Below are 14,601 nucleotides of genomic sequence, written 5' to 3'. Positions count from 1 at the left end.
AGCAGGTAACCAGGAACAGCTTGTGTGTTTTAAGTTCATGAAGCTACTGGTCTCAGCGCGAGTGTATTGGTCCTCACAAACACAGTATAACAGGAATGTGTGTGTGGCGCGCAAAGTTAGAGAGGTAGTTTTAAGCGACGAGGTGGATTCGTCACAGTCACAATAACCATGACATGAAATGTTCATATCCTACAACAGGGATATTCTTCTGGCAAACGGGTAGATAAATAAGGATCTCACCGAATTTGGTGGAAGCTGCATCTCGGTCGTTACATTCGTCATCCTTCCTCTAACTGTCTGCACCTGCGCTTGGGTTCAGAAGCCTGTTAAAGCGCAGTATTTTCAGCGCCCCAATACCATAAAGTTCCGAGACGCTGATTGGCCATTAAATTCACCTAGCAATAGTACATGATTGACAGATTCTCTGCAAATGTGGGTCAGTCTGATCAACGCCCCCAGAACAGAGACGGTAGGAGTCTGTCTGTGGAAATCCACAAATTAATGACAGTAGATAGGGAAATGTAGTTTATATAATTTGTTTTGCTTATAGGTACACAGTCTAGAGAGTAAAACTGACATTTGTGAGTTAATTTCTAAAAATATATTTTACGTTTCTCTCTTCTTATCAGGGAGGGCGGTGCCCCAGCGCCCCCTATGGGCCGGCCGCCACTGGTGCAACTTATACATATGCAGACAACACATATGCAACAACAGCACAACATCTAGACATTTTACATCTGCTTATTTTTGACACAAATGGAACCCCATAGGAATTTCCTTTTATCTCCCAGAAACTGTGACGTCATTACGTAAGTGATGTCATTACGTACAACGTCCGACCTTGTTGTTGATGTTGAATTTGTGTGCGGCTGCGCAATACCCAACGCTTGCCATTGCCGTTGACACCGTTTGGCAGGAATAACCGATACAAAGCAGAAACGGGATCATTTCTACGGACGCTGGGTGATATTGTTCAGGAGGCGGAGCTGCATATTTATCATAATCTTTACCGTAAAAGCTCTGACAGAATTGACCCTTATGTGATCGCCTTACCTCATCGTTGGGCACAGCCAGCGAGGGCCGAGGAACAAAATAGAATATCGCCATTGAATGACCCAGTACCCAGTGTTTCTTTTACCCTCCATGTGGGTGAAGGAACTGTGTGTGTCAGATTATGGCGAGAAAAACAGTTAGCAGGAAAAGGAAGGCAGGAGAGCCGAAGGACCAACAACAGGTAGGCGGAAACCGGTTGTGAAAATTAGCATGCTAATATTCTATGTGCTAGCCAGTGTTAGCTTATAAAAGCCTTATTATAACCCGTCATATTTAGCTGCTTCACCGCTATACTGAATGCACATTAGCTAGAACTCACAAAAACGGAGTTTTATAAAGAGAGTCATTATCTATCCATTTGAGTGTAGCCTTTGAGAATGTTAGCTTGACATTAGCCAACGACAATCCGTTATCGTTGGAAAGCTAACGTTAGCTCAGATGCCCAGTTGCGATGAGGATTCAAATTCAACAGCTGTTTTTTTTGCAATTGATTTGTTTTATATCCTTATAATAAGAGTGATGGCCTTTTCTTGAGTACCTCATACGAACATTTCAACGCAAAAAAGAAGAAATTCCTATTGTAATCTTAAACTGGAAAGCATTTTCCTAAACGCCAGCGTTAGTCAATCCGGTTAGCCGAGCTACCTTCTACACCGTGACTCACTGTAATTAATTAGTCAGTTTAATTGTTCCCTAATAACCATAACATCTACAAGGAGATCATAAATGCCAGACAAATGCTTAATTACAGCCTGTGTTTACCAACGCCATGCTGCATTTCCTCTTAACTGTATTTTTTTTTCATCAATAATGCACTAAAATGCGTCTGTCTAATCCGATAAAAAAGTGGATCACTTAGAAAGAAAATATACACCTTGAAAAATCATGTTTTTTTTAATAGTGTTTGACTCATAAAGTGAGATTAAGTGCCTTTGTAATGTAAATTAAAATTTTCAAATTTCCTTTCCTTTTTTAATTTCATCTGATAAACCAACACGTAGTAGTGCAGTCTGAAAAGCTTTACAAGATAGATGAGTGAAACCCCTTGACTCTGGTACCCCTTAATTTACCCTATTAACTTTACTTGTTGGTAAATATAGTGCACAGTTGTTTAATTACAGCGGAAATCGACCTGCTATTTCAAAGTTCATAACATTTTTTAGATGTCTCTTCAATTCAAAAATCCCTAAATGATCCCAAAAGAAAAAATAACCATTTAAGGGGTTTCTGAAGGCTCTCTTGTATGAATGTCTCATTTACTTATTTTATTTTTTCCAGTTAGAAATGTTTCACTTTATTGTTATTTTTAAATGCAAACTAACCTTTCTTAAATGGCCAAAATTGTGTTTGCACTGGAACTCTCCTTTTATCTATAAAAAGATTCCTCGACTTCTCTTTTCCCTTTTCCACAGCTGGGTTGGTGTCAAGCGCCACAAAAGCGGATCCGTATTTCTTGTTCATCGCGGCATGCCCAGGAGTGGGAGTGCAGCCAGCGCTCTGTCGTGTGTGCCCTCCGTGGACGGGAGTTCAGACCCCAGCAGCAGCATGAGCTTCAGCTTCAGCGGAGCCTGCGGGGCTTCGCTGCAGGCAAGCTCCCTGGAATCCTCAAGGAGAAGGAGTTTTCTCTGGGACGACTAAACAAGGTGTTCGCATCACAGTGGCTCAATCATAGGCAGGTGGTGTGTGGAACCAAGTGCAACACGGTAAAATAACCCAGTCTTTGCTGTCTGTCATTGTTGATGTTCTAAAGTTCCTCGGGTTGACCGATTGGATGTTCTTCTTTATTTGCAGCTGTTTGTCGTGGATGTCCTGACAGGACAAATAACACGCATTCCTATGCTGAAGGACAGGGAGTGTCGTGATGCAGGCCCTGGGATGGTAGGCCCTATGACGACGGGACGCCGCTATTTCCCAACAGGGGGCTCTCATGACCGGCTGGACCAGCAAAGTTGTGGCATACATGCAATTGAACTCAATCCCTCAAAAACTCTGCTTGCCACTGGAGGAGATAACCCCAATAGCTTAGCTATCTACCAGCTGCCAACACTGGACCCTGTGTGTGTTGGAGATGTAAGTATCTCCTTAGTTTTGATCCTTATAAATATAAAATAAAAAAAATTCAGCTTGTTACAACATGTTAGTTTACGGCATGACTGATAAAACAAGGCGCTAGTTCTCCATCACGCTTTAATAACCTAATTTATAAATCTTAAATTAATTTATGTCTTTAATGATCAAATGTGAAGTGAAGTCACATCGTTTTTAATGTTGAACATTAAGACTAATTCTACTCAGTCTACCCTTTGTGATGTTTGCAGAAAAAATGCCACTGCACCATTTTAGCTCATGGGTCAGTCTGTCCACATATGGATATCTATGGACAGTTAAAAGTGCAATATTTTCAAATTGCATAAACCTGCCCAAATTTTTTTCAGGATAACTAGAAAAAGAAATAGTTTTAGTTTAGTGCTAGTCAGATCTTTTATGAACAGGTATGTCACCATACAGTAGTTATTACAGCATTATAACCAGTTTACTAGGGATGCACGACATTGGGATTTTGGCCGATATCCGATATTCCGATATTTTAAAACTCATGTAGCCGATAACCGATATCAATACTGATGTTAAAGCTGGACAAAAATAAGTAGTCATTGAAAATAGCAGTTCTGTTATCCATTTCTGACACTTAGAAAAATAATATACTCAAATATATTTTCATATGCTTATATCAAATAGATTTTTAAAAACGCGATATCGATCTATTTTACTTTCAAAATCTCGTGAAATTTCATCGTTCTGTTACAAACTCTCGTGATATTTTGCAAATTCTTGTGAGATTTTGTTAGTTAAATAGATCGATGCCGCGTCAATATATCAACATATAAAAATATGGCAAAATTTCGTGAATTTTCATAGCATAACGATGATATAGCAATATTTCATTAGTAAAAGAGATTGATATGGTGTTTTTAAATGGCAATATATCAGCATATATTGTGATATTTTAATGTATCAATATTTTTCCCCTCGTCTTTAGAAGTTTATAAGTCTGTAAAAAAAGAAGTTTTTGAAGAAGAAGTAGTATTTATTTATTTATTTTTCTAGACTTTAGAAACTCAGAAGCTGATCAAATATCGGGTTAAATATCGGTGGGGTGGCCGATGTCCGATATTCACTTTTAAGGCCGATACCAATAGGGGGCCGATTATATCGTGCATCCCTACAGTTGACTCTAAATTAGGATAACATCCCCTCCCTGTGGAACATTCTTTGCCCTCCATCTAAAATAGTAAAATCCCCCTTACAAATTGTAACCAGTTTTTTTTACCAGCAGACTGGTACTCAACTGACACAGAAACATAACTTAAAAACTAGGGATGCACGATATAATCGGCCCCCTATCGGTATCGGCCTGTATCGACCTTAAAACTGAATATCGGACATCTGCCACCCCACCGATATTTAACTCGATATTTGATCAGCTTCTGAGTTTCTAAAGTCAAAAAAAAAAAGAAATAAATACTACTTCTTCTTCTTCCTCAAAAGCTTCTTTTTTACAGACTTAAAAACTTCTAAAGACGAGGGAAAAAATATTGATACATTAAAATATCACTATCTTCATATGCTGATATATTGCCTTTTAAAAACACCATATCAATCTCTTTTACTAATGAAATATTGCTATATGTCGTCGTTATGCTACGAAATCCCCCGAAAATTCACGAAATTTTGCCATATTTGTATATGTTGATATATTGACGCGGTGTCGATCTATTTTACTAACAAAATCTCACAAGAATTTGCAAAATATCGCGAGAGTTTGTAACAGAACAATGAAATTTACACGAGATTTTGAAAGTAAAATGGATCGATATCGCGGTTTTAAAAATCTATTTGATATCAGCATATGAAAATATATTTGAGTATATTATTTTTCAAACTGTCAGAAATGGATAACAAAACTGCTATTTTCAATGACTACTTATTTTTGTCCAGCTTTAACATCAGTATCGATATCAGTTATCGGCTACATGAGTTTTAAAATATCGGCATATCGGATATCGGCCAAAATCCCGATATCGTGCATCCCTATTAAAAACTGAATCGTAGAGCTTGCCAGGTATTTCCATCATATGAACTCATTAACTGTCTGATGTGGCAACATAAGGATGAAGATCATCGTCATCAAGCAGAAGAAAGAAAAATGGCTTTGTTTTTTGTTTTGTTTTTTAAACAAACAAAAAAAAGAAAATGTAGCCTGCATAAGCATCCCGAACCAGTAATTTGTACGAGCCTTTATTTTTGTTCCAACTACAGTTATAATGTTTTGATAAGAGTGTGATGGTGGTGCAGGGGTTAAACTTGTGGCCCATGTACAGGGGCTTTGGTCCTCAACACAACTGATCTCTGATCCAATTTATGGTCTGCCTACTTTAGAGAAATAAAAAAAAAAAAAAAATGCCTCTAGAGCCTTAAAAAATCTTTTAGGGTACATCACTACAAACTTTACATATTTATACTCTGAAATTTAGTACCTAGTGGATTTAGAGCATCTATAGACCAACAAATTTCTGTCCAAAGTGTGGTCTGGGGACCATTTGCTGCACCTCTGAGTGATATCAGGTGGTCCTTGATCGTGATTCAAACATGACATAAAAAGGTTTTCCAGCTCAGACCCATGCAAATTAAAATCAACAATGCAGGAAAATTCAAAAATAAGGGACAAAACACATTTTATCAGTCATGTTCTGCTTTTGGTTTTATTCAATTGCAAATAGGCAAAAAAAAAAGACTTAAACTAAAAAACCGAATTGGATGAACCCATTTATTTAAAGCTACAGTGTGTAATAATTACAGGCATATAAATTCAGAAATTTAATATATTATACATAACTATGTTATTTATCATCACCTATGAGCTCAGCCTTTTAACCATAACATTTGCGTTGCCTTAGAATTCGTTATTTATAATTACATAGGAGCGGGTCTCGCAGCCATGGAGGCTGACATCTTTGCGCTACGGCAGCGCAGAGGCAACAAACTAGCGATTGCGAGATCTCCCATGACGCTCGAAAATAACTACGGCAAGTTGAGAGAGATGAACTGAGACGGTACTGAACAGTAGATGGCAGTATTATGCCTGAGAAGCGTTTAGTCTGCCTGAAACCAAAGAAGAAGAAGAAGCAGGTATACTGCGCCTCGGTAACAAGAAAGGTAAACAAGGCGGCAGGCGTGAGTGACTTTGCAAACTGTTTGGCACTGTGTGGCCATACATCAGACGAATGGAGGATCATGCCTACTCTGTATCACAACGAAAAGCGGCGGACACCGAACCCCTGTCATCTAAGAAGCGGAAACACGACGAGAATAAACGCAAGAGTGACAAGAAACGACAAAAAACACGGATCAACATTGGCACGGCATTTACACGATGGAAGTCACTGATGGAGGAAAAAGGTTTTCAAAGTGACGCTCAAGTTGCCAGTTTTCTCTTGGACAGGTAATTAATCCTATACACACAATTGTCTAATATCACTGCAGTTTTTGGAGTACAGGATGCTCAGACCTGTCTAAAACAATAACATGCTGCGTGATGATGCTGTTACTCTCCAGTATACTTATTCAGCAACGTCCCTGACGTTTCACAGGTAATGATTCAGTACTTTTCTGTAAAATAATTTTCTGGATATATACCTCGGTTACTTCTCTCCGGCTCCTTTGGAGATCTTCAAGCCTTTCCTCCTCTGCTCTCACCCCGCTGGCTCCCCTCTCTCGCCTGGCCCCAGCTGCACGCTCACCCCGGCCTCTCTGCCCTCTTCCTTTCCCTCTTCCTTGCCTTGTAACCCCCGTGCCACAAACAAGACTTGGACTCTGTAAACGGGGAATATATATTCTTCCAGCGAACACAATCTCGCTGTTAAACTAATGACTACAATTACTTCGTCTGTTTATATCACCATGCAAAGCAGCTCACCAAAACGTCACAACGACGTAGAAAAATAACGGGTATATTTATTATCTTAAGTCTACATGAAATCTATACCCTACACAGACTAATGAAATACTATCTGTAAAATTATCTATGTAAACAAACCTCATCACTTGAGAAGGTAGGTGATGCGGACGTCGTGGAAGACATTTTGTCCCGTAACGCTCGCCGTACTGTTGGGGGGGAGAAGCGGTGGGGGGGAGACGTTCATGTTGCTGCAGTCTGCAGTCTGACCGCTAGATGTCGCTGAAAATTACACACTGTAGCTTTAAGATGGCAAATTAAAGCAGAAGTCAGGAATGTCTTTATTGATTGAAAAAAAAAGAGTTCTAACATTTTACAGTGTTTTTCTTGTTACTAAGGCAAAACTGTGAATATAAAAGGAAATGAGTGTGCATAACTCCATAATAAAATAGGGGGGATTGGGTTGGTGCAAAGATCCGGAACGAGACAGCAAATATCCTTTTTCTTTATTTTCTTTGCTTGTTGAATTAAGGTATTACTTAGCAGACCTATTGTTTAGTCCTTTGTTGCCTCTAACAGGTTCTTCTTCCATGAATGCCCTTGTTTTTGGCACTAATCTGACTTCACATCAATCCTTAACAGCTTCTGTTAAACATGGTGCTTCCTTTGCTGTGTATCAACAAGGCTTTGGTGTGCTCTCTGTTTTGCTGGGTCCCATGTCCGTTTGTGAAAAACTGCAAACCAAATTTCTGGGAACCTTATTCAACAATGACAATCTTCTCACCACTCCTCTAAGAAGGCTAGATCTATGGAGGCTACAAGTAATTACTGTCCTATCTGCTTCTGGATTTCTGCTGCCCCTTTAGCTTCCATTGGCCTTCGGCTGCTTTTTTCACTTTCTCATTTCCCAGCAGATTATTGTACGTTAATATCTGGCATGCTCTTCTCCATTTTTCAGCTGATGGATTTATCAGTGCTGCGTGAAACTTTTGGATTTTACTTATTTAATTAACGTCTGTAGTCAGTTATTTTAAAGGCATTTCAGGAGGAAATTGGTTGATTATAATGTCTTATTTACAGATTTATGTTTCAGTTAAAAAAGAAGAAACACAACTACACAAATATGAATTAGGGGGTTTCCGCGGGTCATTGAAAATCATTAAAAGTCATTAAATTATTATTTTTTAAATTAAGGCTTTAATTGGAAATTAAAATTCATTAAATGTGATTATTGTGACTTTTAAAATTCTTCATTTAAAATAAAAATATATTTATTAAAACAATTTTCTCAGATATATTATCTCGCAATATGTTTGCGCAGAACTGCTTCGGGTTGATCGTAAAGCCGTAAGTTCGGAAAAGAAGCTTGAGGTGGAGAAAAAAATGAGAGAATAGGAAAATGCAAATATCAACAAAAGTGGAGAGTCATGGGTACTTGTTGTTGGCATTAAAAGAGCATTAAAATGCATTAAATTAGAGTTACTCATTCCTGTATAAACCCTAGAATTACTGTGTTTTTAATCTATGCCAGTATTGAATATTAAAGAAAGTAGGTGACAAGACAATATAGGTTTGATCTAAAGCAGGGTTCTTCAAAGTTTTCGAGGCCAAGGACCCCCAAACTGATTGCGAGATGGAGCGGGGACCCCCTAATTATATATATTGTATGAAATTGTGTTATATCAAACTGGTCCTATAGTCACTCTATTACATATGGAGTAATGTAACGAAAGTAATTTCTCCCTGGGATTATTAAAGTATTTCTGATTCTGATTCCTGGTTGATGGGACAGGTGTTGTGAATGAAACGGTGCCCAGGTTTGAAAGACCTCCTTTGTGTCACTGAATGTGTGTGTTGATGACTGAAAGACATCTTCTGCCTCCATTTATCTGTTTACTACAGTGTGTTGAATTCATGTTAATGTGGATTTAAAGACATTTTAATTAGTGCAAAAAATTGCAGAAGGGAATCTAAAAAAAAGTAATCAACCAAGACTTTTGCGACCCCCATGCAGTACCTCCGCGGACCCCCTAGGGGTGGCGGACCCCCTGTTGAAGACCTCTGATCTAAAGAGTCTCAAAGGGAGCAACATTAAATGAGAGACACTAGCTTCACCTTTGAACTCAAAAAATACAGGTTAGCTGTTTGAGAAAATGTTTGTTCTTTTCAAATGAAAGTTTATATTTTTATGTGTGCATTAGAGACAAATCAGTTTTATTTTTTTTGCTTTGCATGTTGGCTCTGCCCGGACTGTGGGTCAAAAATTTTTCTCCAGCTAATACTTAACCCTTTTTTTTTTTTTTGCCTCATCTAAAACTCAAGCAAAGATGACTGCAAAGTCCCATATTCTCTGGAACACAGCTGTCTTAACAGTTAAAGAGATAATAACAAAATGACCCATTAAACTGTACAGTCTGCACCTTTTTTGCTGTCTATTGTGAGGAACACAGTGGAATATTCTACCCCTTTGTTTCAGGCACATTCGGCTCGGTGCAGTTACCTCTGAAGCTCTTAGAGATTGATTCAAGGGCAACTGCGGGAAGGTCTCATTCAGAAACTTGGTGAAATAATTGATGTTTCAGTGCTATGACCGGCTGACCAATTTTACAAAAAAAAAGTCATCATTACAAATAGTTTTCACCAATATTGCGATTTTTATTGCGATTGACCTTTGCACTAACCCCAAGCTTGTAGACGTTTGACCACAGGCTTTTAGTTTTTGAAAGGACTCCATTGTTTCAGGATTTTAGTGTAACCTTTGTGTGAAAAGTGCTTATTTCTACTTCCATGCATGAATCTGCGTGGTAACTGCCACTCTCTTGACTTTTCTGTGTGATGGCGAACCCGCTTTAAGCTTTTTATTGCTACTTAAACAGTTGGAGTAAGAAATTTAGGGTTTTAATCTCGAGTTAAATTGAGTGATCTGCAATTTAAAAATTGTATGTTATTAAATTGAGGTTCTATTGCAAATGCAAAAACAGGTCACCCAACCTACAGTTTATGTAAATTCTAAATGAAAATAAAGAAAATAATTAAAATGGGCTGATAATTAGAAGATTTTCTGCTGGACAAATTTGGGATTTTTGTTGTTATTAGTAAAGGCATCACACAGGTCCAGGATGTAAACCTTGTGGCTACATTGCTATGGGAAAAACTATAACAATTGTAAAAAAAAACACCATCTTATTTGAGATGCCTTCTTTTTTTTATTTCTTTTTTTTTTTTTTATCTCGTCATTCCCCGTTGCATTGAGCGGAAAAAGTGACAATGATAACTTGATGTTTCAGAACCTGTTTTGACATCTACATACAATTACAGTTTGATAAAGCTTTTAACTCCGATGTAGAGTTTTCTGCTCATAGAAGAATGTAGGAATTTAGCACATCAATGATTAATACTATTTCAAGCTTCATTTTGAGTTAAAAAGTACAAAAGTTACATGAATAATTGTCTTGTTTTCCAGGATGGCCACAATGACTGGATTTTCTCCATAGCATGGATCAGTGACTCCATGGCTGTCTCTGGTGAGTGAGCGTGTGTGAACCCTGGGCCGTCAGTAAAGCTAGCAGGGACAAGCTCTCTCATTCCAAGCTGCTGTGGTAACCACTTAAAAAAAACTACTCTCTGCTATCTCATAATCTGCTGTTCTCGCTTTCAATTGCAGGGTCAAGAGATGGCTCCATGGGCCTGTGGGAGATCACAGAGAAGGTTATCAATCAATCCAAGAGTCCGGGGGACGACACAGTGCCCTCTTATGTCCACATCTCCCACCGTGCCCTGAAGGACATTCCCAAGGAGTATACCAACCCATATAACTGCAAAGTTCGAGCTCTGGCCTTCAACAACAGTCACAAAGTAAGACCCCTCTGGGTGCTTACTTTTTTTATGTTCTCAGGAGCCCAGATGAAATAAGATCAAACACTTGGAGCTTTAAAAGATCATTCATAACACTTATAGCCAAATATCTTCATAAAACAGCTTAAAGGTATAGAGAATGATCTTTTATTTCAGGTTGGATCATCTGAATAATTGTCAATCAATCTGGTGATATGTTTACATAAGGTCGTCCTATGTGCTTGTCCCGTTAGCTTTTCTGCGCATGCGCACTCTCATTCGTATATCTGTGGTGAGCTACAGTTTCAGAGAGTCATTGAAGCTCACCTTTCTCAGTGATTTAGGGTTTAGGGCAGACGTTCGGACACAGTAAGCTTGTATGAGCTATGAGAACAGCAACTTTTAAACGGCGTGCACGAGGAGAAATGGGCTTATGCACACTCCTACATGTGTTTAATAGGTGTTCTCTCTCGGGAGCAGGTACAGGGTTACAAAGCTGATATTGAAAAAGTTTTAAGCAAAATTCTCAGTATGTTTTATTCATGTAAGGGTACAGTGGCTGTGCAAAAGATGTGGGTGGGTTGAATGGATTTGTAAACATTGGAATTACAAGCTCCATAAACCTGGAGAAAACTAGGGCTTCTTTCTATGCCACAGAGACGGCACGGTGGAAATTTGTAGAGCTGTCAGTTTTTTTATATCTTGTTTTTGGTGTATATTAAATGAGAGAAATCAATAATAAGTCTTTTAAGAAAGTTTTCCCTTCAGGAGAAAAAAAAACTATTTCTGATTCAGCACTCTCTATTTCACATTTTCAGTAGTAGATGATTCTCTGTCTTCTTCATCTCGCTGTGGGGTAATATCAGCACAACACTAGGTTTTATTTTTTTTATAAACTGGAACACAAAACATCCATGGAAACATCAAGAACTTTAAGTCTGTGGGAAGTGGTACCTCTCTTCCTTTAGGTTTCTGTTCCCTCCTATCCTAGTTATTTATGTCTTGCCTTCCTGTGTTGTTTTTCCATTTTAGGAGCTGGGTGCCGTGTCCTTGGATGGTTATTTTCATCTCTGGAAAGCAGAGCATAACTTGTGCAAGGTAAACATGCTGATTCAATCATTTGCTCTGTTCTGTAATTTGAAGCATAAGTTTGCACACCTGTGTAGTAAGATGATTTCCTCATGTCTTTATTTTCTATACTCGCTCTCTACATTTATGGAGCATCAGTAACAGATGTTGCTGGATGGATTTCTTTTTTTAGTGTTGAAATTCTTGCTGTTTTCCATCCTCTCTCTAGATACTGTCCACCAAGCTGCCTCACTGCAAAGAGAATGTGTGCTTAGCATATGGGCAGGACTGGTCCGTGTACGCCGTGGGCTCTCAGGCCCATGTTTCCTTTCTGGATCCACGCCAGCCTACGCACAACATCAAGTCTGTTAGTTCTAGAGAGAGAGGAAGTGGTAAGTGAGCTGTGGCAGAATTAGAAGATGCAAAATCATACTTTTACTGATATTCAAGTATTTAATACTCTGTAAAGAACTGTTTTTTTCATTTTAAAGATGTGGATTTATGGCAATCTTGAATGCTTAATCAAAATATTGTACTTCATATTGTTTAAATATAAAAAACAAAGGTTTGGTGCTCTGAAGTATTTCTTTCAAGTGCCTTGAAGAAGTATTCAAACTGTTATTTCAACATGTTTCATCTGGACTTTATGTTGAGGGTCAACATAAATTAGTTTAGAGTTTTAAAATAGACAAAAGATACAACTAATATCATAAAAATGTGTCCTGCATTTATATTTTGCCTCCCTGGGTTAAAAATTTGTAAAATTCAATTCTGTTTATTTATATAGCACCCGTTCAAAATGCATGTCATCTCAAAGCACTTTGCAGAGATAAAAATCCCAAGTGCCACTGTTTTTGGCTTTGTCTGTTCCAGCTTTTCTACTATGACTGGACCATTCTGTAACATAAGTAGGATAAGAATTTCTCCATAGCGGGAATAGAAATTTTAAATGCTGCTCACCTAAGACCAATAGGATAAAATCTGGTCAGATCTAAGCCTTCCATCACTCGGTCACAGTTTTCTCTACATGTCTTGTTCCAAAGACTTTTGCTGCCTTTCACTAATGCTTAGCTTTGTCTTTATGCAGGAATCCGATCTGTGAGTTTCTATGAGCACATTGTGACTGTGGGTACTGGCCAGGGTTCTCTTCTCTTCTACGACATCCGGGCTCATAGGTTCCTAGAAAACCCTTTTAATCCATCCAGCGGATATCGGAAGTGTCCCACAGATGGCATTCTTAAACTAACCACAGGGAAAGGCTGGCTGGTAAGAATTTTATTTTTAGATTTTTTTAATTGTTTTTTTCCATAGCAAAACAAAATGTAAAGAAAAAAAGAAAAAATCTTATTTCTCTCCTTCTCTCGTCCTCCCGGTTTGTGTTGCTTTCAGAATCACGATGAAACATGGAGGAGTTACTTCTCTGACATTAATTCCTTCCCCAACGCTGTGTACACCCACTGTTACGACGACTCTGGTACCAAGCTGTTCGTAGCAGGTGGGCCGCTCTGCTCTGGCCTGCATGGAAACTACGCAGGACTTTGGAGCTAGCCTCTTCCTCCTCCTCATTCGCCTCCTTCACCACATTCTAATATGTGACAGAAGTCTCTTCATTGTCCTCCCTCCACGAGTTCATTCGTATTATTTTCACTATCCATGTTCATCAGATGATCTGTTTTTCACATTTGGACTCAGGAGCATGGTGTTTCATAAGTTAATATTGTTGCTGTGTATAATTGTTTCCACTTTTATTTTGCTTATCTTCCCTGTAATGATACCTTGTCACATTTTATCCCCCCTCCCTCCCTTTTTATATATATATCTATATATAGATATATATGTGGATAGATATGTATATAGAAATGTTAAATTACCTAATAATTTAAAGAGCTACAAAGTCTGCCACTGAGAAACTCAGATTTTGAAAATAAAAGTATTCATTTTAACATCGTTTATACATCTGCATCCAACCTGCAGGGATTACGCTGTGGTCTTTGGCTTGCTTATTTTTTTACTCAAGGATAGTATTAATTGCTGCTTTCTCTGAGTGACTTTGTAAAAAAAAAAAAAAAAAAAAGACAAGAAAAACACAAACAAAGAAAAGTAGAATTCATACATCGTTTGTTTTTGTTTGTTAGCATTAATGGAGAGCAATAATGAAAGATGCCATTCATGTAGATGGGCTGAGTGGGAGTGCAGTTTGAAATCTAAGAAGGATCAACAATCGCAAAGAACTTCTTTCCTCTGCTTTCAGACGTCAAACGAAGAACTGGATCTTGTCCGTTTGAATTTTGGTTTGGGATTTTAAAGAGGGGAAAAAGTTAATTGATCACTAATTGATCATTGCAGTATTGATGCTCCGACGTAATGCATTTAATTTCTTTCTCCACTGTAATCTGAAACAATCCTGATGATCTAATTTACTTTATCTGGATCTATATTTTATGCTATTTTACCTTCATTTACTCATTTAGGATTGTTTATTTGATTATTCCATTTGAGGATAGCTTTCATAACATATCAGATATGATGATCCATCAGGAACAGAGATGATCTGTAGAAGTTTTTGGACAGAGTGAATTCTTCAGGCACATACATACCTTTCCCCATAGCCGCTCATCCTTTCCCACCACCAGGGAGTGGCTGTGTTCCCCCGTATTATATGTAGAATCAGGGTGGGCTTCAGCTTCGTA

The 14,601-nt window shown here is 38.3% G+C and overlaps 1 protein-coding gene across 1 annotated transcript; it reads left to right on the top strand.

The window, feature by feature from the left end:
* Nucleotides 1-847: 847 nt before the first annotated feature.
* dcaf12 (DDB1 and CUL4 associated factor 12) lies at nt 848-14,045 on the top strand. The gene is made up of 9 exons (XM_038277839.1): nt 848-1,234; nt 2,466-2,756; nt 2,845-3,123; nt 10,473-10,533; nt 10,674-10,864; nt 11,876-11,941; nt 12,141-12,303; nt 12,999-13,177; nt 13,301-14,045. The coding sequence occupies exons 1-9, from the start codon at nt 1,175-1,177 to the stop codon at nt 13,457-13,459; spliced, it is 1,449 nt and encodes a 482-aa protein (XP_038133767.1). The 5' UTR covers nt 848-1,174; the 3' UTR covers nt 13,460-14,045.
* The last annotated feature ends 556 nt before the right edge of the window (nt 14,046-14,601 follow it).

Source organism: Cyprinodon tularosa, unplaced genomic scaffold (assembly GCF_016077235.1).
Source record: "Cyprinodon tularosa strain WSP-4 unplaced genomic scaffold, ASM1607723v1 ctg135, whole genome shotgun sequence".
NCBI lineage: Eukaryota > Metazoa > Chordata > Actinopteri > Cyprinodontiformes > Cyprinodontidae > Cyprinodon > Cyprinodon tularosa.
This window is presented reverse-complemented; position numbering and strand designations above follow the sequence as displayed.

Coding starts and splice junctions, on each gene's coding strand:
- dcaf12 (XM_038277839.1), top strand. CDS start 1,175: ATGGCGAGAAAAACAGTTAGCAGGAAAAGGAAGGCAGGAGAGCCGAAG. Junction 3,124..10,472: donor ACCCTGTGTGTGTTGGAGAT/GTAAGTATCTCC, acceptor CTTGTTTTCCAG/GATGGCCACAATGACTGGAT. Junction 10,865..11,875: donor CCTTCAACAACAGTCACAAA/GTAAGACCCCTC, acceptor TTTCCATTTTAG/GAGCTGGGTGCCGTGTCCTT.